The sequence below is a fragment of the Trachemys scripta genome, chromosome 6, assembly GCF_013100865.1.
Source record: "Trachemys scripta elegans isolate TJP31775 chromosome 6, CAS_Tse_1.0, whole genome shotgun sequence".
In the NCBI taxonomy this organism is placed as follows: Eukaryota; Metazoa; Chordata; order Testudines; family Emydidae; genus Trachemys; species Trachemys scripta.
Genome location: NC_048303.1, coordinates 95,721,842 through 95,749,007, shown reverse-complemented (window position 1 = coordinate 95,749,007; position 27,166 = coordinate 95,721,842). Strand labels below are relative to the sequence as shown.

The window sequence follows — 27,166 nt, the reverse complement described above, 5'->3', positions numbered from 1 at the left end:
ATGTGTATATATACCAGGGGAAAAAATGTTTCTCTTTATCAAGAGTTCCCTTTTTTGTTGCTAAAGAGACCAAGTCAAGATGAAAATTAATATGTCCTTGCTTTTGTTATGAAAAACAACTTATATAATTAAAACTGAAAGAATTTTTAAAAGCTTTTATCTTTTATGTTTACTTTCTTTTTGCATTTATTTTTATTATGAACAGTGAAACAAATCAGACTAGTCAGTTTCAGTTTCTGTTCTAATTCATATGGTTTTCCAAAACAGTGAGGGCATTTTTAACCTCTCAAGAATTGCTTATATATAGATATATCTATATAGATATATATATACTTAATTTAAATAGAAACATTTTTATAAATTAAAAATTTATAAAGATTTTTTTTAATTTATAAAAATGTTTCTATTTAAATTAAGTTATGTATACCTCTATTCTTATTGTTAAACAAACCCTAATCCAGGGGCCTAAGCTAATAATGTACCTTTAATAACAAAACTGTTCCATTTCACTGCATCTAAAATTATTAGTGTTTAAAATTATATGTATGTGCTAAATATAATTTCTAATAGGAGACCAATATCTCATATAATTCTTGTCTTTTCTTTACATCTTCAGAACTATCAACTGACATGCATTACAGTATTTAGAAAGTAGTCCCTGCCTTTTTAGTTATAATACACTCCGAGATTCAAGTTTAGATTCCAGTTCTGCCCTTAAGTGACATAACAAATGAAACAAGCAGGAATGATTTGAGGTTTGAGAGTTTTTAAATCACAGCAAAATTTATTACTTGATTGACTTAAGACACTCTAGACCCAGGCATCCAGACCATGTCTAAATCTTGCCATTACTTTCTGCACAGTATCTCTAATATCTGGCTTTCTTCTCCATCCACACATCTAAAACTCTGATCCAGACTCTCGGAATTTGCCTACATCAAATTCCTCTCTGACCTTGACAAATGCTATATTGCCCCACTTACATCTATGCAAAATACAGGCTATAAAGATACTTTACCTGGGTACTCGCTTTGACCTCATAACCTCCCTCTGCATCTCTCCATGGATTTCCCCTTCTGTCATTTTCACAGGTCACCATAGTTTACAGATGACTGTGTTATAGATGAATGAAGTGTAGTTAGTAGAAGTCTTATCCTGAATCTAACAGCATAATTTTTAAATCATTTTCTGTGGCTATGCAGCCATGTGGAATAGCCTGCATCATAGTTTCTGTGAAGTCCCAAAGAACAGCAAAGCTGTTCTTGGTGGGGGATAGCCTAGATAATGTGGTTACCGCAGCTGAACTACTGAATCAGCTTTTCCCACTGTGAAGAATTTTCTCGATATTTTGCGGATAAAATTGCTTCCGTTGTGGCAGGGTCTTGAAAAGTTTACAGCTGAATCTTCTCTGCTTGAGTTTCAGCTAGTGCCACTGACTGAGGCTCTGGAAGGCAGAAGGAGCTTTGGGAAAGTGTTTTCTGTGAGATTTTATGTTCTACAAACACTGAATAAGGGCACAATGCAGAAACATCAGTTTTGTTGAGCTTTTCATGAGCAGATGGGGAAAGGAGTTGGTGTGGAAACTTATCCTGTAGTTTTGTTTTTAAGGACAATGTGGGTGATCTTTTCCTTTTATGGCAGCAAAGAGTCCTGTGGCACCTTATAGACTAACAGACGTATTGGAGCATGAGCTTTCGTGGGTGAATACCCACTTCGTCGGATGGATGCCTCTTAGTACTTGCCAATCATGCATCCGATGAAGTGGGTATTCACCCACGAAAGCTCATGCTCCAATACGTGTTAGCCTATAAGGTGCCACCGGACTCTTTGCTGCTTTTACAGATCCAGACTAACATGGCTACCCCTCTGATACTTGACTTCCTTTTATGGGTTACTTAATATATCTGGATTTCACTTGAGTATTTTTATTAATTGTATACATGCCCAGAATCCAAGTTAGGTTTTTTGGTTTGTTCTGTGTGCATTTTGAAACTGGAGGAAATAAATCTTTACAATAATAGAGCTCTTTTCAGTTATAGTCTGGATCATAAGAATGGCCATACTGGGTCAAACTAATGGTCAGTCTAATACGGTATCATGTCTTCTAAAAGTAGCTAGTGCCAGATGCTTCAGAGGGAGTAAGCAGAACGGGGCAATTTATCAAGTGATCCACCCCCTGTCATCCAGTCCCAGCTTCTAGCAGTCAGAGGTCTAGGGACACCCAGAGCATGGGTTTGCATCCCTGACTATCTTGGCTAATATCTTGTGAGATCCCTTTGTAACTCTTCGCAGTCTGCTTTGGACTTACCTATCCTGAGTACTTTTTATCATCTGAAACGTTGCCACTCTTTTTCCTTTTTACTCTTTTTCCAGATCATTTATGAATATGTTACAGTACTGGTCCCAGCAGAGGTCCTTGGGGGACCATACTATTTCTTTCTCTCCACTGTGAAAACTGACTGTTTATTCCTACCCTTTGTTTCCTATCTTTTGACCAGTTACTGATCCATCCCTCTTATCCCATGACTCTTTACTTTGCTTAAAAGATTTTGGTGAAGGACCTTGTCAAAGGCTTTCTGAAGGTCCAAGTACACTATATTCCCGGGATCACCCTTGTCCATATGTTAGTTGACACCCTCAAAAATTTCAAATAGATTGGTGAGGCATGACTTTCTTTTATAAAATCTGTGTTAACTCTTCCCCCAATATATCATCTTCATCTATGTGTCTGATATTTCTGTTCTTTCAACCAATCTTCCTGGTACTGAAGTTAGGGTCACCTCCTAGTACTTGCCAGAATTGCCTGTGGAGCCTTTTTTAAAAATCTCTCACAGTTGCTACCCGCTGCTCATCTGGTGCAGAGGCTGATTTAAGTGACAGGTTACATACCACAGTTACTAGTTCTGCAATTTCATATTTGAGTTCCTTCAGAACTCTTGGGTAAATAGTATCTGGTCCTGGTGACTTTATTGTTTAATTTATCTACAGTAACTCCTCACTTAACGTTGTAGTTATGTTCCTGAGAAATGCAACTTTAAGTGAAACAATGTTAAACTAATCCAATTTTCCCATAAGATTTAATGTAAATGCAGGGGATTAGGTTCCAAGGAAATTTTGGGGGGGCAGACAAAAGACATTATATAGTGTACAGAAGTGCCCCTGGCTTACCCCACACAGCCACAGCCTGCTGCAGGCAAGGAGGCTAGGAAGCACCTTTGCAGCAGCAGCTTCCCCAAGAAGAACAGGCACCAACTTTGCCCGGGGATGCTCCAGGCCCGCCTCTTCCTGTCCCCGCTCCATTCCAGGCCCACCTCTTCCCACCCCCACTCCACCTCCTCTCCAGAGCACGCCACATCCCCGCTCCTTCCCCTGCCCAGAAAGTCCTAAGCACAGCCAAACAGCTGTTTGGCAGTGCTTAAGGCTTTCTGGGAGGGAAGGGGAGGAGTGGAGATGCGACGCTTCCCCGCTCCTGCCTGTCCCTCCCAGAAAGTCCTAAGCACCGTCAAACAGCTGTTTGGTGGGGGAGAGAGGTGGAGGAGGTGGAGAAGAGGAACTTGTGCAATGCTCCCTTGTAAAGTCTCTGCTCTTCCAGCCAAACAATGTTATAAGGGAGCATTGCACAACTTTAAATGAACATGTTCCTTAATTGAGCAGCAACGTAATGTTGAAACAACGTTAAGCGGGAGGACGTTAAGTGAGGAGTTACTGTACTTGTTCCAAAACCTATTCTATTCACACCACAGTCTGGGACAGTTCCTCAGATTTGTCACCTAAAAAGAATGGCTCGAGTGTGGGAATCTCCTTCCAGTGAAGACTGATGCATAGAATTCAGTTAACGTCTCCACAACGGCCTTGTTTTTCTTGGGTGCTGCTTTAGTTCCTTGAGTGTCCAGTGGCCCCACTGGTTGTGTGGCAGTCTTTCTGCTTCTGATGTACTTAAAAAAAAATTGCTGTTAGTTTTTGTGTCTTTTGCTAGTTGCTCTTCAAATTCTTTTTTGGCCTGCCTAATTATGTTTGCACATAATGGTAGTTATGTGATGTTCAGCTATGATGTATTAACTAATGACAAATTATTACATCATCATAGTTACATTATCATTTTGATGTGGGTCAAAAATCTGCCATGGCATTGGGTCACTTTAAGGTTTTGGAGTCCAAAATTCTTTTAGTGTTTTATGGAGGCCATGCTCTGAAGCACTAATATTTTTATTGATTTCTGGATCATCTGGCTCACTCACAATCCAGTCTTCACTTCTTTTCCAGAATTTTATGTTCCTCATTAAGGGCACAATCCTGAAAGAGAACAGGGCTGAGCCACCAGTAGGGTGCCAGAGTATGGTGATTTGCTGTTCACAATCTAATCCAATAAGGTAGTGAAAACCGAGAGGAGCAGGTGCTAGAGCAGGGGTAGACAACCTATGGCACGCATTCCAAAGGCGGCACGCGAACTGATTTTCCGTGGCATTCACACTGCCTGGGTCCTGGCCACCGGTCCGGGGGACTCTGCATTTTAATTTAATTTTAAATGAAGCTTCTTAAACATTTTAAAAACCTTATTTACTTTACGTACAACAATTATATTATAGACTTCTAGAAAGAGACCTTCTAAAAACATGCAAATGTATTACTGGCACACGAAACCTTAAATGAGAGTGAATAAATGAAGACTCGGCACACGACTTCTGAAAGGTTGCCGATCCCTGTGCTAGAGGCTGGTGAGCCAGCATGAACACTGATCCCAAAATACAACAGGAGCATTGCGCAAGTGGTTGAGAGAGACACAGGAAACTGTCAGAAGCATTTTCTTTCTGTGGTTGGCCCCCAGACAGTCTGTGCTCTCACTTTCTCCTCTCCTCACTTCTTCTGTGATCTCTGGTAAAGAGCAGGAGTGTCTTGAATACTGAAAATGGCTCCCACACATGCATTGTGCTTGTTAATTACCATGACTTGACTACACCATGTCTTCAATCCCCCAGCATACCCCCTTTCTCCATACTCACCTTTACTAATTCCAGAGCAGGCATGGAGGTTTACTTCATGGCTGACCATGCTTCACTTTTCTCTGAAGTTTGTAGAAGCATCTGCATTAGTCTTTTGGTTGTCTGCACTTCTTTCAGCCTTCTGTAGCTCACAGGATTGAACCTTAGAAGATCATACAGCAGCTGTGAAGCCACTGTATCCTCCAAAACACCCATAAATCATTTTATCTTTTGTGCCAGTAGCATGTGGGGTGTGTGTGTGTGTGTGTGTGTGTGTGTGTGTGTGTAATCATCTATCTTAATACACACACATTTTTGTTTCTATTTCTGTACATACAAACATTTTGTGAGTTAAATGCTCGTGAAACGTGCTAGAGGAGGCGCCCTTGAGAATAAAGCCACAGAACAAGGTTAGCATGAGTTGAAACCTCACGCTATTCCTCAGCTCTGATATGGAAGGTCGAGTAAAGGAGTCAGAGGGAAGCTTAGTCACTGATCACTGGCCCCTTTGCTGAGACTTCCAACAATGTTTCCAATTGATGCCACTATTGGTGGCAATTTTGGCATATAGACAGTTATCCTATGGAAGAAGATCAGAGACTACTGCGTTCATTTCACAGTAGTACTTATTCGAGATGGTCAAGAAAATATCTTATATTTTCCTGTGAAAAAATCTGACAAAATATTATTTTTTTTAAAATAATAATAATAGTAATAAAGGTATTTGTTAAAAACTGAGACTTTGGTTATCAATGAAAATTCAAGTTTTGTTAAAAAAAGTTCATTTAGTTTAAAAACTTTATTATTAGGGCTGTCAATTAATTGCAGTTAACATCTGTGATTAGCTGAAAAGAAAAGAACGTGTTGATTTTTTTTAAACATGTTAATTGCATACCTCTGGGCAGGGAAGGCAGTATCAGCGGCATGGGATCTGAAGCCCCAGCCTGCAGCTCTGGAGGCAGCGGGAGGGCTGGAGCCACATGTCCCAAGCCCCGAGAGAAGCTGGAGCCCCAAACCAGCCTGAAGGCCCGAGCCCCCAGCCCAGAGCCTATATTTGACCTCATAGAAAACTCCAAAAATATTTAAATTAATGTTATTCTATTGTTATTTAACAGTGCAATTAAAAGTGTGATTAATTGTGATTTGTTTTTTAATCACTTGAGAGCTGTATTTATTATATAGATATATAAGAAACATTTTGACAGAAATGTTTTGACCAGCTCTGGTAGTTATGTGATTTGATAATTGTTTAGACTATGAAGCCTTCTACTAAAGTTTAATGAATTTCAACTGTATTTGAGCCCATCTTCCCTGGTGACGGGACCCTTTTATAATATATTGCAAGTTAAATTATAGCTATTTAAGATTCATGAGAAGATTTGCCTTTGTTTTGGATCTGATTTAAAAATACAGTTTTTAATTACACAGAGCAATTTTTTACACCCCAGTTGCTCCTCTTTGGAGTGCTGGTCTGCAGCAAGACTTAAGACAAGTGAAAAGAATAAAGCGATCTTTCCTGAGCTCTGTATGTGTTTGAGGCATTCTCTTATTGGATTTGAGCTGCTCATCACAATACTCATGACAGGATCAGTTACAATAGTATTGTCTTCTGACTTTGTTTCTTAGTTAAATATATACATTTGTGTGTTTATATTTCATAGTGGGAACAAATCTTAAGAGCTGTGCATTGTTTCGATATTTTGAAATAGTGGAGGAGAGCTCTAGGGAGCCTCCATACTTACACCCCAGTTCCCTGATTTTACTTCCCATATTACAGTCTATTTGTATTTCTGGCAAAGAAACACTAGATGAGACTTCTTCTCTAGCCATTCAGTGCAGCTTCTTTCGTAATTGGTGGGTTTCCTAGTAAGATAAGCAAGACACTCAGAATTAATGTTGACCTTCCATCCTTCTGAACACTCTAAAAGAAGGTCACCAGTACCCTCTTTTTCATATGAAATGGTGACAGAACTGAGTGTCTTCAACATACTTAAAACATTACAACTCACTGACACTCCACAATAGCATTCTTCATAGCAAAAGTCCAGTCGTTCTTCCAAACCTCTCTTAATCCAGGTAAACAGCCCAACATTAAAAACTTTGCTCCCTCCCACATGAGACCACCATAATACAGAGTAACTTAATTGTCCTAAAGATCTGAAGTGGAGTAATGTTAGCAGGCCAGTTTTCTCAGTTTCCTCTCTACACCTGTCTCACGATAGTACACATTAACTGATTTGTGTAAAGCTATTTTTTTTCCTGTTAGTTGACCTTAGGGTGACCAGATGTCCTGTTTTTATAGGGACAGTCCCAATATTTGGGCCTTTTTCTTATGTAGGCGCCTATTACCCTCCACCCCCATCCCGATTTTTCACACTTGCTGTCTGGTCACCCCAGTTGACCTAAAGAAGGTCAAGATAGTGTCCTTCCATTTTAATTGTATTTCTTCTCTCTGCTTTGCCTTCTCCACAGTTCTGCTCTGGAAGCTCTTCTAATATAAGTGCTCATTTGTGATCTGTCTCAGTTTACCAGCACAAACACACACATGATCCACGTTCTCTATAAAATTTGGTCACCCCCCAAAAATTGTTAAAATTAACTATTTAAATTGAAAATATTTCAGGGGAAAACCAAGTATTTGATACTTCTATAGCTGATTTTGTTTGCTGTGTAACTTATAATTTGCCCACTAGATGGCATTCTAGGCAACCATAAAGACATTTAGTGTAAGTGTTAAATAAATCTTATTCCACTACTGATTCTATATTGGTATATGTAAATATTGTGCTCATCTTATTGATTTAAAAAATGTAGTCTTTCCTATTGGGAATAAGCACTGTTTTCTTCCTTCAGCTTTTAATCAGCTTTTTGGCCCTTCCACACACATGTAAGACACACATGGGTTTGTCCCATTGTTGCCAAATAATGGTTATTTGTGTAAAATTAGGTTAAAATGACACCATTAATAGAATTTATTATTTCTGCAATTGTAGAAGTAATATGTAATTTTTTCTAAGACATGATAAATATAAAGAAATATAATTCTATTGCAGTGCTGAAAGAGAAATTAGGATTTTTTACATTTGAACTAAAAATATAGACTTTTTACATATATGGAAGAAATAAATCTGTAAAACTGGGGATTGCTAAGGCTAACTCAGACCGTAAGTTTGGATTTGGCAAAAAGTGTGAGAAAAACACTGTATGTGTATGTCTAGTAATTTTTTATATCTATAAATGCTAAATATAATTTCCCCCTTTCTCCCCTTCCCCTCAGTATAACAATCTAATTTATTCATAGCACTTCTATATAGTAAAAAAGGGACACACAAGGATAAAATCAAGGTGAAGTTGTCTCATTTTATTTGATTTAAGGGGATTATTTCATGACATAACAATGAGCGGCTCTGTTACTTAAATCACAGTGTTTGGGAATTAAGAACAAAAAATGTGTCAGATGATTAATAAGGAAATAATAATGTTGTCCTAGAATACATGATCTGCTGTATTCTGACATAAATATTGGTTCAATCCACCCCTTGTACTGGTGCATTATGCCAATAGTTAGGTTTGCAAATTGGATGAATCACTTAATACTGTTTCAAGGTAAATGAGGTATATTAAAAGAATGCTATGGTACAGAGCAAACATTGATACACACATCTGGTGAAGAGAAGAGCGAGGGAAACAAAGGAAAAACCTCTGCAAATGTTTGTGCCTCCATACATGTGCATATGTCTACACATGAGTCACTAAAAAACAATGTTCCCTCTAATTTTTCCCATGTGTGTGCAGAATGAATGTTGTTACGTGCATCAATATGGAGGTGATGTGTGGTGGGAGTGGAGCCAAGGGGTTCGGAGTGTGGGAGGGGGCTCAGGGCTGAGGCAGAGGGTTGGGGTGTGGGGGAGGGAGGGCTCTGGCTGGGGGTGTGGAATCTGTGGTGGGGTCGGGGATGAGGGGTTCAGGGTGCAGGAGGGGGCTCAGGGCTGGGGCAGAGGACTGGGGTGCAGGCAGGTGAGGGCTCCAGCTGGGGGTGTGGGCTCTGGAGTGGGGCCAGGGTTGTGGGGTTCAGGGTACAGGAGGTAGCTCAGGGCTCGGGCAGAGGGTTGGGTTGTGGGGGGGGTGAAGGCTCCAGCTGGAGGTGTGGGCTCTGGTGTAAAGCCGGGGCTGAGGGACTCGGGGTGCAGGCTGCCCCAGGGCCGCAGCGAAGACACAGAACTCCCCACAGCAGCCCATGGCCGGCGGAGATGCGCCTCTCCCCAGTCGCAGCAGCTCCAGGGCTGGGGGAGAACATCTCTCTCCGGCTGCAACAACTCCAGGGCTGGGGGAGAGTGTCTCTCCCTGCCTTGCCATGGCAGGTCCGGGGCTGGGGGAGAGCATTTCTTCCTGGCCACAGCAGGTCCAGGGCTGGGGGAGAGGTACCTCTCCTCATCGCAGCCCTGAGCGCCTGTGCAGCTCTTGATAGGCTGTTGCATGGTCGCACAGCTTAGGGGGAGCATAGCTAGGAAAACCTTCTGTAATAGCTGAGAAACTATTTAAAAGCTGGTTTAGCTAGTCTTTTTCTGCCCTAATCTTCCTCCTGTATTTTTTCATCCCATTTACTAATATAACAAATTAAGAAGCTAATGCTTAATTCAGAAAGTGTTTGCAACAGTTTGGATAGAAACTTATCCAGAGGCTATGAGTGCAAATTTCAATATTGCTGGCTTAGGAAAGATTCAAAGTGATTGATATGTGCTTGAACGTATGGGACAACATGCTAGCAACAGCTGGTTTGAATTTTATTTTATTTTATTCTAGTTTATAATATAAACTAAATATCCTTCTGTGATCCCTAAAGCTTCTGCATACGAAATATTTTACAGCTCTTTTTGCAACCTGCTGTTATATACTGAACATTATTGGCATAATTTGCATTTACACTTAAAACAACTTTGCACTGCTCTAGCAGTGCAAGAGGGTCCTAAAGTGGAAGTAAATATAATTACTCTTACTTTAAAGCCTCCGCACACTGTCAGAGCAGTGTAAAGTGGCCTTGGTGTAAAGGAGAATTACGCTCAAAATATACACATGCATATGCGCGAATGTACACACACATACACATATTAGTTTCTCATACAGTTTCTGATTTATACTTAAACCAAACAGCGAAAAGGTCTATTACACATTTATACCAAATGTACAGTGAACGTACTTGTATAACAGGTTTGTAAACGTATTTATGAATAGTTTGGATTCAGTTCACTGCTGTGCTATTCATTACACACAATTATTCAGACGACCAGTGATAGTTGTGAAAATATCATGCATTCATGCCAGAATTATATGATTTGGGATTCATTTTTCACTAGTCATAATTCATCATTCTTCATTCACCACTGGCTATTCCTTTTATAATGTTTCAGTCAGGAAAGAGAAAGTAAAATGTCACCAATCAAATACCATAAATTGCAAATAAAGTATAGCAAATGACATTCTGTGAACCACCATAGTCTGAAAGTTATTCATCAAAACTGTTAGGTAATTATGGCTGGTCCAAGAATTTTCCTCAAAGTTTGGGTTTAAAAAGAAAAAGGAAAAAAAACTTTACAGACAAATTAAAAAGAGTAGTGAGAAAATTTCATTTGTTTGGAATTTTCAGGAAAAAAAAATTGAAATAAAACCAATCCAAAAATGTTGTTTCATATATAAAAGTTTCATCTTTCTCAAACGCTAATATTTTCAGTTCTAATTTTTTTTCATTTTTCATTTCATTTCGTTTTTTCATTTCATTCATTATTTATTTAATAATTACTCTTTCTTTCCCTTTTTTTAGTGGAAAAGAGGGGAGGGGGAGGAAAAAGTGAAAGGAGTGAAACAAAACCCACCATCCCTGCCCTTCAGAAAATTAAAAACAAAACAAAAAACTGAAAAAAAAATCCATGAAAAATGTTGAGCTTAATTTAAAAAAATCTTTTAATATTTTTCTTCACAATTCATTTATATTTTTCAGCCAACCCTGTTGCAGTATTTATCAATAGCTAATGTATAGGTAGAAATCAGGAATGGTTCACACTCCAAAAGAAATGACTAAAGTTTGTCAATATTTTGGTTCAGTTAAGACCATTCTATTAGCTCTACTTGCTTGTTTTCATGAATATATCTGTTGATTACACCAGATAATTTTAACCACATTGTTGGTCATATTCAGAAAAAATGCCATCTGAAATGTTGTTAATTGACAGACAGCCACACTAATCCATATCTTCTGGCATCTTTGGTTCAGCTGCGACAAACTTCCTACAGTCAAACTCTTAAACTTTGATAATGATCTCTTCTGACTTGGAAATACAAAACTCTACCATTTCTTTCAAAATGATAATCCCTTCAAAGGAGATAGCAGTTGAAATAAACCCTGCATCTGATATTCTGTCACCTACATAAAGCAGAGCTAATGAAGCAGAGGCTACTAACAGAACACTGAATTAAGTATGCAAGTTATAGGCCTTTTCTTCACAAATATTCTTGTAATTAATCTTTGAGAAAGTTTTTAGTAGATATTCCATTGGCTGCTATTACATACACCAGTTTTATCTTTGTTCTGTGAAAGCTGATTTGCTTCAATAACAGCAAAGAAAATGTACTGCAACTGGTCTGTGGAAACCTCAACCAGGTTAAAAGTTCCGTGTTTGTGGGTTTTACTTAAAACAAGTGGAATGCTTAGTCTGTTCATTTGCATATCAGTACCCAGAGTGCTTTTACAGCTCACTGCATAAGAAATCTCTAAGCGATCTTACAATTCATGTAAGAATTATACCATCACCAATAAAAGTCCTTTCCAACGGGAAATGTGTAAATAAATAGATGGGTTTATAAATGCCATTGGAAGGGGCAGGGGCAGGGAAGTAGGAAAATATTCAGATTGGAAGGCCCTTCACAGGAAACCTGACAATAGGATGACCCAGGTATTCGGTTTTTGACTGGACCACCCGGTCAAAAAGGGACCCTTGCGGCTCCGGTCAGCACCACCGACTGGGCCGTTAAAAGTCCGGTTGGTGGTGCTGCAGGTCTAAGACAGGCTAGTCCCTACCTGTCCTTGCTCCACGCTGCGCCCCAGAAGTGGCCAGCAGGTCCTGCTCCTAGGTGGGGGGCCCACAGGACTCCGCGCGCTGCCCCTGCCCAAACACCAGCTCCACACTCCCATTGGCCGGGAACTGTGGCCAATGGGAGCTGCGTGGCCAGTGCATGCGGGTGGCCCCCGCCTAGGAGCCGGACCTGTTGCCCACTTCTGGGGCGCAGCGCAAAGTCTGGATGGACAGGGAGCATGCCTTAGCCCCACTGTGCTGCTGACTGGGAACCGCCCAAGGTAAGCCTGTGCCCCAACCCCACCCCCCAGCCTGGATCCCCCTTCTGCACCCCAAACCCCTCATCCCCAGCTCCACCCTTGAGCCCACACCCCCTCCTGGACTCCTTCCACCCTGCCCCAGCCAAGAGTCGCCTCCCATTCCCTGAACCGCTCTGCCTCACCCCGCAGCCTAGAGCCCCCTCCTGCATCCCAAACCTCTCATCGCCGGCCCCACCCCAGATCCCGCACCCCTAGCCGGAGCCCTCAACCCCTCCTGCATCCCAACCCCCTGCCCTAGCCCAGATCCCCCTCCTACACCCTGAAACCCCCCTCATTTCTGGCTCCACCCCGTAGCCCACACCCCCAGTTAGAGCCCTCACCCCCTTCCACACCCCCTCCCCCTGCCCCAGCCCAGTGAAAGTGAGTGAGGGCGGGGGACAGTGAGCCACTGAGGGAGGGGGAATGTGGTGAGCGGAGGACAGGGCTGTGGGGAAGGGGGGTGTGGTTTTGTGCGATTAGAAAGTTGGCAACCCTACCTGACAACAGCTTCTTTCAGATTTAAATCAAATGTCCATTTAAATCTGAGGGCAGTTAGTCTGAGCATCTAGCTGGTCTTAGCTGTAAGGAAAGAAGTGTCTTAAGTCATCAGGACTTAAACCTTAAATACAGTAAATACTATTATTTATTTATTTATTTATATGTATTGTGATAGCTCCTAGGAGTCCCAGTCGCAGATCCTGGCCCCATTCTGCTCGGCACTATACAAACATATTTGTGCTGTATATGTATCATCTGATACAGTATCTGTTCTCATTTAATAGCCATTCCTTTACTATGTGCTAATTAGTAGAATTAATCATCATTCTGAAGTCAATCTCTGTATAAAGCTGTGGAGCATAGGAGATGGGAATAATTATTATTAATAGAAGGTTTGACTTCAGAGTAAAAATGTAAAATATATTTACTTCTTTTTCGTAATGGGTAAATCTCAGTGAAATACAGAAAGGGGAAAATCCTTCTCCAAATGCAAAAGCCCCAGAGACGCACAGCAATCACTATGGATTTTCTCCATGCAGGCCACAAACTGGGAGAGGCCACTCAGAGGTAGCAGTATGCATGCTATAGATTTTTTTCACTCTGTTGTGAAAAGGACAGTTTATCAGAGCGATTTAGACCCCAATTCAGCAGAGCACTTAAGCATGTGCCTAACATTAAGCAGAGGAATAGTTCCATTAACGGACTCATATGCTTAAAGCTAGATCAGAATTCTTTGTGTGAGTAACTGCTGATACCAAGTGACTTCTTCTCTTCCCCCAGTATTTGTTTTGGGAGCTGAAGGAAGTTATTGTATCAATCATAGAGCTCTTGTTCTTCGTTGTAATTATATTAAATTGTTTAGTGATAGACTAATAAAGAGTCATACTAATACAGAACAGTAATAATACACATCATGCTCAGGAATTTGCATTGCAACATTTTACTGGAAAGTTCAGTTTCTGTTGGAATTTGTTATAATTTCTCATCCATGTGACTTCTGAGAGGTCTCTCTGCTCCCCACTTCACTTCTCACTCTCCTCTGGCAAACATTATAGTAGATAAAAGGTTTTATATGAGGTCTTTTATTTTTAATAGAAGCCACAGACTGCTGATGTGTGGTATTGATGGTTTCAGTTGCTGGTTATCCATGGTGGCTTCTGAAGATTCTTGTAAACCATGGAGAGTTTTAAAAGGGCATTAAGGAACACCCTCCTCTGTACCTTTCTTATAAGGACAAGGAAAGGGCACTGTTGATGGTCTCTCCCCATAGCACTCAGAACCAACAGCAGCCATCTTTACTTTTACTTGTGTCCTGAAGCTAAGCTCAATTCTGAAAGGAGCACACAGCCAAAAGTAAGGATTTTGAAATGGGAAAAAGTAGATTTACACCCTTCTTCTTGCTTATTAATAGTTGCCTGTTTGCAGATTTTAAGCCACAGATTTTATTATGGTTTGCACTAGATAAGCGTCAAGCTTGAACTATGTACAGTGGGTGTCTGTTCTCTTCTGAGGTTGTGGGAACCTCATCAATTTACAAGTTTGGGCTTTGTAAACTTGTATCATTATTATTTATTTATTTATTACTGCAATTCTTTTGAGAAAATGAATTAGCAACGTAAGAACCAACAAAGAAAATTGTAAAATATCTGAAAAACAGCTAACTGTAAATTCAAATGCAAAAAAGTCATGCCATACATATTATAGTGTATTCTAAATAAATAAACAAACCCAAGAACATGTAACTAATTAGAAATTGCTGTGAAGAGAGTAGTCAAGAGGTTGCCTTATAAGGGATTTTATTACTCAATGAACGAGAATACACGATAATGCTCTGACTCTCCTGAATCAGAGGAAAAGGTCTGCCAAATCAGCTCTGCTCTGGGCAAGCAAGCAAAATTACTGTTTGCTTTCAGAAGGATCAGGACAGTTTCCAAAAGTCTGTTTTTTATAACCATGCCATATAAATATATAGTGTGGCTTTATAAAGGCTTGGAATTTATCAGTGTATCTTCATGTGTTATTGAAAAAGGCTGATGGGATTTAATTTACAGAATTATAATATTTTTGTTGTTTTGTTACTATTAGTATTAAATACAGACAACACTCAACACTAATATGACTAACAAATGTAACTTACATTTATGCTTTATGATGAAAATAAAATAAGTTGCATTAGAGGAACCTTCCCCCATCCAAATAACCTTCCCGTTACATGACTAAGGCCACATTTTATTAATGAACATTACTGTCTTTCTCTAGTTATGATTGTACCTTAGCCACATATGGGTTCAGAAAGAGCTGATCCAGATGGGGTCCCCTGGATGTTTTTCCTTTCATTCTGAGGAATTACCATTTCAGTTCAGTAAGCAACGACCATTGACTAGTAGACAAACCAAAGAACTCTTCTGAGGCCAGCATCACCAATGGTGCTTCAAGAATTGTTCACAAGAAGCCTTCTATTAAAATTAAAAAAACAGATTTTCAGGGAGTGAGCTTCCTATCTGTTCCCATCCCTCACCCCACAATTCGGCAACAGGAAACAGGAAAAATGTCTCCTCTTTTCTGCTATGGCCCCAGCATATCAATGCCACAACATACCTTCAGTATGATGGGCTTGTGAGAGTAGTAACCAACAGCTTGCTTCTGCAAGTTAACTACGAAGCCTATTGTGAATGTGGTCAATAGCCGTAAAAGACAGAAGTGAGTATGAATTAAGTAGTTTTACAATGTTTGTTTATCCAGGGGGTTATCTCCCGCCTCCTAATATTTTCTCAGCTGGATTTTATTGTTGGAACTTTGTATTATAAGCTATTATAAATTACAAAACAAGCAAAACTTGAATTACAGGACTCTCTTTCCATCTTGGGTTTCCTTGACCTTTACAGTCATGGTTTATGATGCTTCCATAATATGTCAGTGCAATTAAAACTCTGTAATAAGTGATGTGATATATTTACATTGCACCTTTTATTCAAAAGGATCCCAGTGTACACTACAAATTAAATGAGTCATTTTCCCCATCAGTGAAATGCAACTAACTGTGGGATAAAATTCAGCAGCTACTTACTAATGTATATCTACACTACATAACACTTGAGGAAAGGAAATGAAGAATAATGGGTCAGAATTCAGTGGCGTTAGGCCACCAGCTAGTTCAGCCAAATATTTCAAGATGATACTGTAAGGAAAATCAAGGCATGCAGATTATTACAAGGGCTGTGAAAAACTTTTGCATCAAAACCCCAAAACTATGTGAAACTTGCCACTGAATTTCAAAACTGAAGTGAACCTTGTAGAGGGTTTGGGCAGTCTCCAGATCCTTCCTCTCTTTTACAGTTCTCCAGTTACCTGTGTCTTCTGAGGGCAGATGTTGGTCTGCAAATTATCCTCTTCATAGTATTCTGGGAAAATTAACTGGTATGATTCCTCATTTTGGGGATTGTTTTTGAGGGATGGATTAGGAACGGGTGCTGTTTGGCCTGTTCCTTCAGAATGGGCAAATAAATAGGTTTTTCATGAGAAGCCTCCTGAGAAGAGTGAACTGTCTCCCACCCAATTTGGTAACTTGGGCAACGCTCTTCCAGTTCCACTGATAACTGTGTCAATAACATCTGCATTCATGTGCCAGTGGGGAGAACTGAGAAGCTTGAACAGGCAGGAAATGGTAATAGCCTGGCCATTCCTTACAACATCGATTTTTACTGATTTTTCTGATTTGATGGCAAGTCTCACAAAAGTGTCAGTTCATGGAATCATGGGCTTATGTCAGACTCTCAGCTTGTATTTAAAAAAGCAAGAACATTTCCAGCTCTCATACTTGTAGAAAAAAGCTTTGAAAACATGAAGTCCTAAAGGCTCAAAACCAAGAAGGCAAATAAAAACAACCCCAAATGTATTACTTTTTTAAAAAATCATGTGATTTTTAAGGCAATCTCATGAGTGTATGGGTCTGACTCATGATTTTTGAACACTTACGGCTGACAATAGTGAGATAACTAAACGAGAGAGTGAACCAGGATAATGAATCACTCTGATTTCATAGCAATGTTTACCAGGTTTACATTGAGACCCCAGAGCCCACCTTCAGTAGCCAAGCCACGTTCATGTCATGCCTTCCACCCCACACACCACTGTGCCAGAAGAGGTGCACGCACTGGGGCTTCTTCTCTCGAATAGCAGCACCACACTGGTTCTCAGTCAAAGGGGCCTTCTGCAGCCATGGAAGAGGTGACCAGATTTGCTTCTTGGGGTCTTCAAGCTAGTACCTACAAAACAGAAGCTGTAAGCAGCCAGCACAAACCAAACACCGGCAGTTTTTGCACAGTTCTAATAATTTCTCAAGTTGGAGGTTGGGCACAATGCTCATTACTTTATATGTAATCTGAGAGAGAGTATTCCTAAAAAAAAAAAAAAAACCCACCATACACTATTTGTTGTTTACTTTATGCTTCCATAACAGCACATAAATTGGGCTTGATCCTCAGCTGTATAAATTGGCGTAGCTCCAGCGGAGGTATGTTGATTTACCCCATATGAAGTTCTGGCTCTAAATGAGCAAAGGAAGAATGGGTTTGGGGGAATAACCACTGTTTGTATGGGATGTGTTCAAAACCAAACCTCTGTTTTCTTGTGGTACCTTTGTTGCATTAAAAAACTACAAGAAAGTAAAATCTATTGTATCCAACTGAAGAGGACAAAATGATCTTGCAAACACTTGTTAGGTGCACTGCTTACTCCCCTGAGTAGTCGCTGTCTCATGGTTTGTACAGTATATATATTGTACATGCACGCATATGCAGAAATTATGTGTTACATTTAAACCTACTGTTGCTAGCCCATAGCCAGGAGGTTTTTCCAAATCTGATTTTAAACAATCCTTTGTTCCAAGTTTTAACTGAGACTGGAAGGTTTGCAGAATCAAAATCATCCGTTCTGGAGCTGGCTGACCTTGGCATAGCTATAGTCGCTGCCTCTGTTGGCCAAGTTTCAGGAGCATGTTTGACAGTGCTCAGGAAGTAGCCACATTTTGCTTATACTGTCCAAAAACGGCCTACAAACAAGGATATACATGATGGACAGCTAGAGATGTACTCCTGCCAGATATGACCCATCTTCAGCCATGGAACAGAAGGAAAGATTGGAGGGGGGAATGCCAGCACAACAAGTGTGTTGGTTTGGTGAAAATCCAGCCCATCTTTTTAACTGTGACTGTAATACTTACAATCATGAATTGGCAGTCTTTTCGGGGAAAGATTGCAGCCATATCTGGAACTGGGTGCGGCAAGCAGGGTTCAAAAAAGTCCTCACTTCTGTAGTCCTTTAGTATAAGAGTCCTGCTGAAAACAACTCGCACATTATCAAATTTGTCAACTTTTTTTATTTTTGTTTTAATTTTTAACCTCCAAAAAGGAACTTGGCACAAAGTGTGTTTTGTATTATTTTAGTTTTTATGTCAAATAGGCCACATAATTATGTGATCCTGTGCAGGATACAAAGGCAAATAAAGAGCTTTATTCTTAACAGATGACCAAATAAATTAATTAATTCAAAAGAGAAAGTACTCCCACATGTATGATGGTCACAAATGGTCAGTGTTTTCTGTAATACTTTCAGAGTGGTTCCCGCACCCCTTTTCTTTTCTGTGTATTTGTTTGAAAATCAAATTATTCATTACAAATTATTATATAGCAATTAACATGAGGTTTACAGGAAGGAGCAATAATGTTTTCCATCTGTGTTCTTACAGTAGAGAGTAGGTTTGTTTTTAAAGGAAAACCAGAATACAAACAGTATTAGAAGAATTCTCTATGGAAAAATTTATCTGAAATTGTATTTGCCTGTTAGTTGTGATGTATGAGAATAGGTTACCCACTCTTCGGTTTTCAGTATTCGTTTATTTATTACAATTCATAAAACCATATGTATCCAGTGTTCTAGATGTGTTTACAATTGATATTTTATAAAATAATACAATAATCCCTAGTTAACCCATTATAAACAATAACACTCTTCCACCCCCACACCCACCCTCCCCAAACACACCTGCGACTTGACCTTGCAAACAGACAGGTACATGCTTAACATTACACCCATGGGTAAGCCAAGCACATGCTTAGGTAGTTGCAGGATTGGGGCCTGAGATCTTTCCCACTCAGCCCATACTCTCCCATTCCTCCCTCCCCTTAAAAAAGTCATGTGAAAAAAGACTTTGCAGCATGCCCTAAAAGTCAACAGACTTAGACTCTGTTGGATCAAAGGGTGAGCGGTTTTAGAAGCATCGTGAACTTGAGCATCCCAGGTGATGTCAACTCTTTAGGTGAAACCATGGAGAGCAACTGTCTGAGATCTTCCTTAAGTCCAAACCATGACCTTGAATTTCACCTAGGATCAAATTGAAAACACTCTAAAGGCAGTGCTGTGGCCAGCATCAGTACAGAAGTAATGGTGGCAATATCCCACCCCCACAATAGTCTTGCAGACCTCCCCACAACTTCCTTTGGAGTTGAGACCCCCACAGTTATAACACCATAAAATTTCAGATTTAAATATCTGAATCCATGAAATTTCAAATGTTTTAAATCCTCTGATCGTGAAATTTATCAACACGGATGGTGAATTTGGTAGGGCTCTAATTATAACTATAGATCCGTCCACATGTAAAGGAAAATGGAATATCCACTTTGCCGAGAGCAGATGGGGAAGAAAAAAAAGAGCCAGTCTTAGTCATTGTTACTATGGGAACTTCCAGAAATAACTTAGGATTGAGTGAGAACTCACAAAATTGCAAACTTGAAGTACCAAAATGTGGACAAATTCCATGAGACGAGGAGCAGATGTTACCTCTGCCATTTCCTTTAGTGGTTTCCTCTAACTTACAAGTATTGCCTTTGTTTTAACTGGGCTGAGCGACAACTAGCTAGTTTTCATCCACGCTCAAAACACTGAGAAAACCTGTCAACTGCACCATCCGGATCCAGTGAAATACAGACACAGAGCTGAATGTGACCCGCATACTGAAATTTGAACTCTCTCTCTCTCTCTTTCTAATTGTTCTACAGGAAAGGGGACTGCTGTGCACATGCTAGCCTGTCAAATGTTAGTTTGTATATTTTAAAAATTCTGGATAGGTGCGATGTTTGCTCTGTACTGCATCTTCTAGTTATTGTGCAGTGAATGAGGCAGGGCTGGTTGTGATTGCTACTAACTTTGCTTTTCAGGATTTTTCCATGCAGTTAGGTGAACACTCTCTGAATAGCCCTCTCAGGCAAGGGCTCCTGTGGACTGTGCGTCACTGGCAATAGCAACTGACTTCAAAAGGTCATCAGAGTGCATTTGGTTCAGCAAAGAGATCTCTCTCTCTTAGTCATCCGAAACGGGAGTGGAGCAAGTCTTTCCCCTCCCTACTGAAGCTAGGGAAATCAGAGCCAGTCTTTCTCCACTGTCCACATATTCAGAAGGGAAACGGTGCTCAGCAAATTAAGCACTGCCGGGCAGAGTGAGAGCTGACTGATGATCTCTGTCTTATGCCCATGCAAGTGCCAGTTAATTTGCGTTCTGCTGTCTTCTAACTAGGTACATTCGGGATATAAGACCAATACTGATGATGATTGATTTTTCTGGTAAATCATCATCCATTTATCTTAAAAGTCCTAGATACCAGCAAACAAAAACCGCACATCTCCTCTTACACCTCTTTTATACCAGTGTGTAACAATTGATTTCAGTGGCATTATTCCGAATATGCATCAGTAAGACAGGAAAATCAGGCCCATAATGCAAATTAAAACACTTATCATCTTTCTTTCTTTTTTTCTTCTTCTTTATTTGTATATGTAATTATCTGCTTGTTTCTATCTCACTGTTTTTCTGATAAATTAGTAAATTTTTTGTAGGAATTTTTTACAGTGTAGTAACTAAAATTCATTTTATACACTTAGGGCAAAATTTATCCTCAGTTACACCTATGCAAACTCATTGACTCCAATGGTGTAATTGAAGACAGAATGTGTCCCTCAGAGTTCTAAGCATGACATCAATATTTCATACCTTTATAGTGTGTGACTGTAAAATACAAAACTGCAGATTTTTCAGTAACTGATAAGCCTATAAGAACAAAAAAGATGACTATACATGGCACCTTTCATACTCAAGGAATTTATAACTGTATGTTATAATGAATGGTGTATACTTTTTATCAATGAGATGTTGCTTCTTTATTGTATGTGTCCCATAGAAAATTTCACTATTTGTAGTAATGCAGACTTGCACATGTAGAGTTAATAAGTTAAATGAATTTTGGTAAAAGACCTGTTTTAAGTATGAATGTTGACTTAGTCTGTGTGCCTTTTCTACTTCATCTTGTTTAGCATCCTGTTGAAAAAAAAATGTAAAACATGTTAACTGTCTAATCTTTGCCAAGCATAGATTTCAGGAGTTTTCTTGGAACAAGAATCAGAAGATTATGCAAACTGGCAGAGGCGAATTAAGATTTTGTGGGGCCCTGGGCCAGAGCAAGTGGGGGCCCCCTCCCCAACTCTTCCGCCTGCAGTCCCCCTGGCACTCCTGCTGGGGAAATTGGATCGGGATGCAGGGGCTTGCCCTGTCTCGCCCCCTCCTCCCGCCCCCACCCGGCACTCCTGCTGGGGAGTGGGGTGGGGGCACAGGGCCTTGCTCCACTCCGCCCCCCGGCACTTCTGCTGAGGAGCGGGGGAAGCCCTCACTCTCCGGCAGGAGCTCTGGGCAAGTGGAGCAGGGCAAGCCTCCATGCCCCAACTCACTCCCCAGCAGGAGCACCGAGCAAGCGGACAGAGCAGGTCGGGATGCAGGGGCACCCCAATTGGCCAGGGCCCCTGCGCATGAGCCCATTGGCCCAGTGGCTAATCTGCCACTGCAAACTGGCATGTTTTGTCTGTGTAACACTATGTTGTGAAAATCAGAGAGAGAGAGACTTCTGCATTACTGTCAGATAGCTGGATGAGAATGTTGCAACTCCCATTAAGTTCTGCAAAGGGCATATAATTCAAGCTTGCATTAGTAATTCAAGCCACTATATTTCCTGTGCACTTTGCTAATTATTCATAAGGTTTAAAGTGTTTTCAATAGCTCTTTAATTTGCTGTGGAAGGAGAACATGCTGTTAGCCCACAAACGAAGATCTACACTCACACTGTATCTGTAAATGCCAAATTCAGTTAGGGATTTGGGGAGTGGAATCAAACTTTAAGTTATCGAAAAGTAAGGATTCAGAAATGTAGAAATGGTTTGCTGGTGTCAGATGAAGTTATGATACAGCTCAATGTAATTACTTTTGTGAGTTATAAATGGATTTGGGCATAGGTTTGTGGCAAGAAATCTATACCAGTGGTTCTCAAACTCTTTTTTTCGCAGACCACTTGAAAATTGCTGAGGGTCTTGGCGGACAACTTAATGATCTTTCCAAATGTTGTTTGTATTGTTAGCTAACTATTATAAAGCACTTTGGATAAAACGCTATATAAAAAAACCATAAAAATTAACCTTTTTTTTGTTCTACAAATAAAAACACACATCATATTTTAATATCAGTAGTCTTACCTTTCTAAAGCAATAGATGTGCCTTCTCTCCCCCACTACGGCAGCCCCTGAGCTGGGGCTGGGAAGGAGTGAGGGTCTCTTCTTCTCTCCCCCACCGCAGCAGCTCCCGAGCTCGGGCTGGGAAGGAGGCCCATCTTTCCCCGGCAGCCCCAACCCTGGAACTAGGGAAAGTCACCTCTTTCTCTGGTCACCGCAGCCCTGCACGTCCCATATTCCCCCACCCCCTCTTCTCACCTCACTGCCCCCTCCCATCTACCCTCTATTCCCTCCAAGGCCACCACCTCACCTTACATGTGCATCTTTTCCAAGCTCCAGGCACCTAATTAGTGGAGCCATGATGGCTCCACTAATTAGGTGGGTGGCCCTTCATTCTCTTGTATGCGGCTGTCCACCTTAAAGGGAACTATCTGCGGACCACCTGAATGGAGCTCACAGACCACTGGTGGTCCATGGACCACAGTTTGAGAACCTCTGGCCAGGAGCGCTGCCAGCTTTTTTGTCTAGTCTTTAAAGCACAGACTTGACAGTCTAATGATTTAGAGCGGGGTAGGCAACCTATGGCACACGTGCCGAAGGCAGCACGCGAGCTGATTTTCAGTGGCACTCACACTGCCCAGGTCCTAGCCACCGGTCCGGGGGGCTTTGCATTTTAATGTAATTTTAAATGAAGCTTCTTAAACATTTTTAAAACCTTAATTACTTTACATACAACAATAGTTTAGTTTTGTATTATAGACTTATAGAAAGAGACCTTCTAAAAACGTTAAAATGTATTACCGGCACGCAAAACCTTACATTAGAGTGAATAAATGAAGACTCGGCACACCACTTCTGAAAGGTCGCCGACCCCTGATTTAGAGTCTGTGCCCAGCTATGCCAATGTCTTGCTATAGTGACCTTGAGTGAGTCACTTGAACTTTCTGCGTGAAATCCTGGTTCCACTGAATTCAATGGGAGTTGAGAACTCTACACACTGGACTAAAGGTTATAAGAGTGGCCACCTCCTCCTGCACCCCTCTAGCTGCTTTGTGTGGAGCTAGGCAGCCTCTGATCATGCCTACCAGTTCAGGCCCCACATGTGACTTAGGCAGTCGAATGCCTATTTTCCCCAGATATGTGAATCACTCTGGGGTTTAGGTGGGAAATAGGTGCCCAGGTCCCTAGAGGGAGGCAGCAGTGTGCATGCCCAAAGGGAGGAACATAGGCACCTAGGGAACTTTCACTGCAAAAATATAGTTGCTGAGTGAGTTTAGGTGCCTACAGGGTTAGGCAGCAGCCAAGTGTGAGTTTTGTGGAACACAATGGCGCCTAAAAATGGGACTTAGGCGTCTAAGTACCTGTGTGGCTCCCACCTTCTATGCTTTAGTTTTCCCATATTTACTGTCTTAAAAGTATGTTGTGAGATTTAATTAATTATTGCAGAGCTCTGAAAATTCCAGTAGTTTATCCACCAATGGCAAACCTCCCCGTATGAGAGGACTAACCTATCCATTTCTGCAGAGTTGATTTCTTCTTTTAACAAAAATGTTCCCAAGGAACTGAATGTAAAATTTACAAAAGCACACAAGTAAATAAAACCCAGCTATAAAGCATTATCTTTGTCTCTGTACATGCGGCTTCAGTGCCTAGCCTATGCTGGGGCTTATAGCCAAGCAGTGGTAAAATTAGTAGGGCTCCTGATTTTTTCATTGCTGCTCTTTAGAACCCTGCAGGCAATGGCTAGACTGTAACAATCCTCTTTCACTTTCGTCATGCTGTTGCTACTGCTGTGCAAGTCTATGGGCAACAAGAGTTATGTCTGGAGCTATTCACAGGAGAGGAGGAAGAAGAGTTTTACCATAGTTAGCTGAAACAATGCTGAACCCAGTTTGTACTGCCCCTAAGTAAAGTCAGCATCATGTCAGATGATTAAATTCTTCTCAATTGTATTAAAACACAATAAAATTTTGCAATATAGACAAGTCCTTTCAGACATAATTATTGATTTCAGGACTATGAAAACAATAATACAAATCCAGCTTATGTTTCAGTAGTGGTTAAACAGTTAAGGTTGAAACACTAAACCAACAAAAACTAAGAAATTGAAAACAAAGGAGAATGCTCTCTCCTTAACTCAGCTCTTCTGCTTTGTTTTTGTACATTTGGCTTTCTCTCCACACACTTTCCAGTAATGTGGGTTTGTGTACAGCTGTACACATAAATATCCAGACTTTGTCAGTTCCTATTGCACCTTTAACATTCATGGCCCATTTAAAAAAAAAAAATCATACTTATTGTACATTAGCCTCAACTTGCATAACTGAAACATCCTACAGATTTAACAAACTGTTTATACAGAAATTGTGATTTGAAGCTATAAAACCCTAGGGAGCAACAAGTAAATTCATATGACGGAATGGTTCCGTTTGCAAAATAAACACAGCTAACATATTTTGTGACCACATCATTTCCTTTCTCTTTTTCTTATTTTCTTCCAGAACCGAATGGAGGAAAGCAAAGCACTGTTTAGGACAATTATCACATATCCGTGGTTCCAGAACTCTTCAGTCATTCTGTTCTTAAATAAAAAAGATCTTCTAGAGGAGAAAATTATGTACTCTCATCTAGTTGACTATTTCCCAGAGTATGATGGTAAGTAATATTGCAACACCAGAATTCATGCTCCAGATCTTGAGATACTGATTGTATTTACACTACAATGGTGATATGTGCAGGGCCGGCTCCAGGCATCAGTGCAGTAAGCAGGTACTTGGGGCGGCCAAGGGAAAGCGGTGGCACGTCCAGCAATTCGGCGGCGGGTCCCTCGGTCCCTCTCGGAGAGAAGGACCTGCCACCGAAGTGCCGCCAAAGAAAAAAGCGGCGTGGTGGAGCTGCCGCCGAAGTGCTGCTGATCGCGGCTTTTTTTTTTTTTTTCTCCCCGCCGCTTGGGGTGGCAAAAACCCTGGAGCCGCCCCTGGATATGTGGGAAACAGCATTGTCTAAATTGCAGACAGACAGATCTTTCCAGTACATATTGCTTAGGGTATGTCTACACTACCCGCCAGATTGGCAGGCAGCGATTGATCCAGTGGAGGTTGATTTATCTTAAACGCGATAAATTGACTCCCGAGCGCTCTCCCGTCGACTCCTGTACTCCACCGCCACGAGAGGCGCAGGTGGAGTCGACGGGAGAGCAGCAGCAGTCGACTCACCGCGGTGAAGACACCACGGTAAGTAAGTCTAAGTACCTTGATTTCAGCTGTGTTATTCACATAGCTGAAGTTGCGTAACTTAGATCACCGCCCCGCCCTCCCCCATCCTTTCTGGTGTAGACCAGGCCTTAGGAATGTATTTAGTTTATATGGTACATAGAAGCTTTGTAATGCAATAATCATCAACAGTTGTTTGCAGAGTTAATAGAATATGTACTTATGGCATCAATGATTAACTGATGGTTGGGAAGATGCAGTTATAACATACTAGATTTAAAAACATGAGAAAAAGAAAAAATACAAATGAAAACAGCAATTTTGAGAACTTCTAATGATTTCAAATATTCCACAGCCTTGTAGTATTTTTTATAATGGCTATAGGAAAACAGGTAGAACATCAGGTAGATTTTCATCAGCTTCACTGGAAGTAATCACAAACCATGTATCATATTAAATAAGATTTCCCTAAAATGTATAAAGTCTATGGGTGAAATCCTGATCCCATTAAAAGCTAGGAATTTTGCCATTGACTTCACTGAGGCCAGGATTTTACTCTATACCTCCATTGTTTGTGGGGAGTGGAACGGTATCTGTGTGATATTAAATTATTTGAGATTTGCTGTTGTGATTTGTGATTTTAGATTTATGATTTATGAGGGTTTTATATCTTTAGAATGCTTAGATTTTTGAAGAAATAGTCTCATGTTATCAGTGGACCTAATTTCAACCTAGCCTATAACTGAGTGCTTGCTGATCTACTTAAAAGCATATCTTTTTTTCTAGGAATTTAAGATATTTTGCTGCTGGTTTTGAACACAATGAATTTTTCACCAAATATATTCATTTTCTTGCATATTTACATTTAACTTGGCTTTAAAGTGCAAAAGAACATTTATTTAAGAACTGGATATCTGAAGGGAACATGGCATAAGTCCTTTCAGTGCTTCAAAGAGATCTGTGTGACTCCTCCCACCCTTCCACCACTCCATTTTTATAATGGAGTTTCCTTCATTCTAATTTTATGTTACTTATATAAGGTTTAATGTGCCTGTTCCAGAGAACATTATGCAGGTCACATACCAGTTGCTAAGGAAACTCACAGGATATACATTCTGGAAGTTTTCATGAGGCGAAAGTGAAGTTATTTAAGGTATCTGAGTGGAGGCTTTGCTTGGAGTGGAAGAAAAGTCCCAGGTTCATCTGGTGAGTGGACTGAACGGCTGAGTACTTAACCTAAAGGCTCCATTGTCCCTACCAGAGAGTGAACAGCAGATTAGGCTACAAATTTGATGAGGCTTGAAAAAGGTAGTATCTCTAATTTTCAAGACCAAGATTAGGAAAACACTAGTTTATGATTTGAGAGACTTAGGTCATGGTCCTACAAATTGTTCTGTGCAGTTGCAGGGGTCTACTCATGTAGAACAACTATAAGGATCAGACCATAGTTATTATTTACAATTCAGCATAATTTTAGTTTGATAATCCTCTAGGGTTACCATATTTAGCAAATAAAAAAAGAGGACCCTCCAAGGGCCCTGGCCCCGCCCATTTCCCAACCCC

At 40.6% G+C, this 27,166-nt stretch overlaps 1 protein-coding gene across 1 annotated transcript in view; it reads left to right on the top strand.

Annotated features, from left to right (window-relative positions):
• Positions 1-27,166, top strand: part of LOC117878934 (guanine nucleotide-binding protein G(q) subunit alpha) — a 50,376-nt gene that overhangs the window by 18,923 nt on the left and 4,287 nt on the right. The window contains exon 3 of the mRNA XM_034773680.1: positions 24,893-25,046. Within this exon, the coding sequence (XP_034629571.1) occupies positions 24,893-25,046 (154 nt within the window). The remainder of the gene's footprint in view (positions 1-24,892; positions 25,047-27,166) is intronic.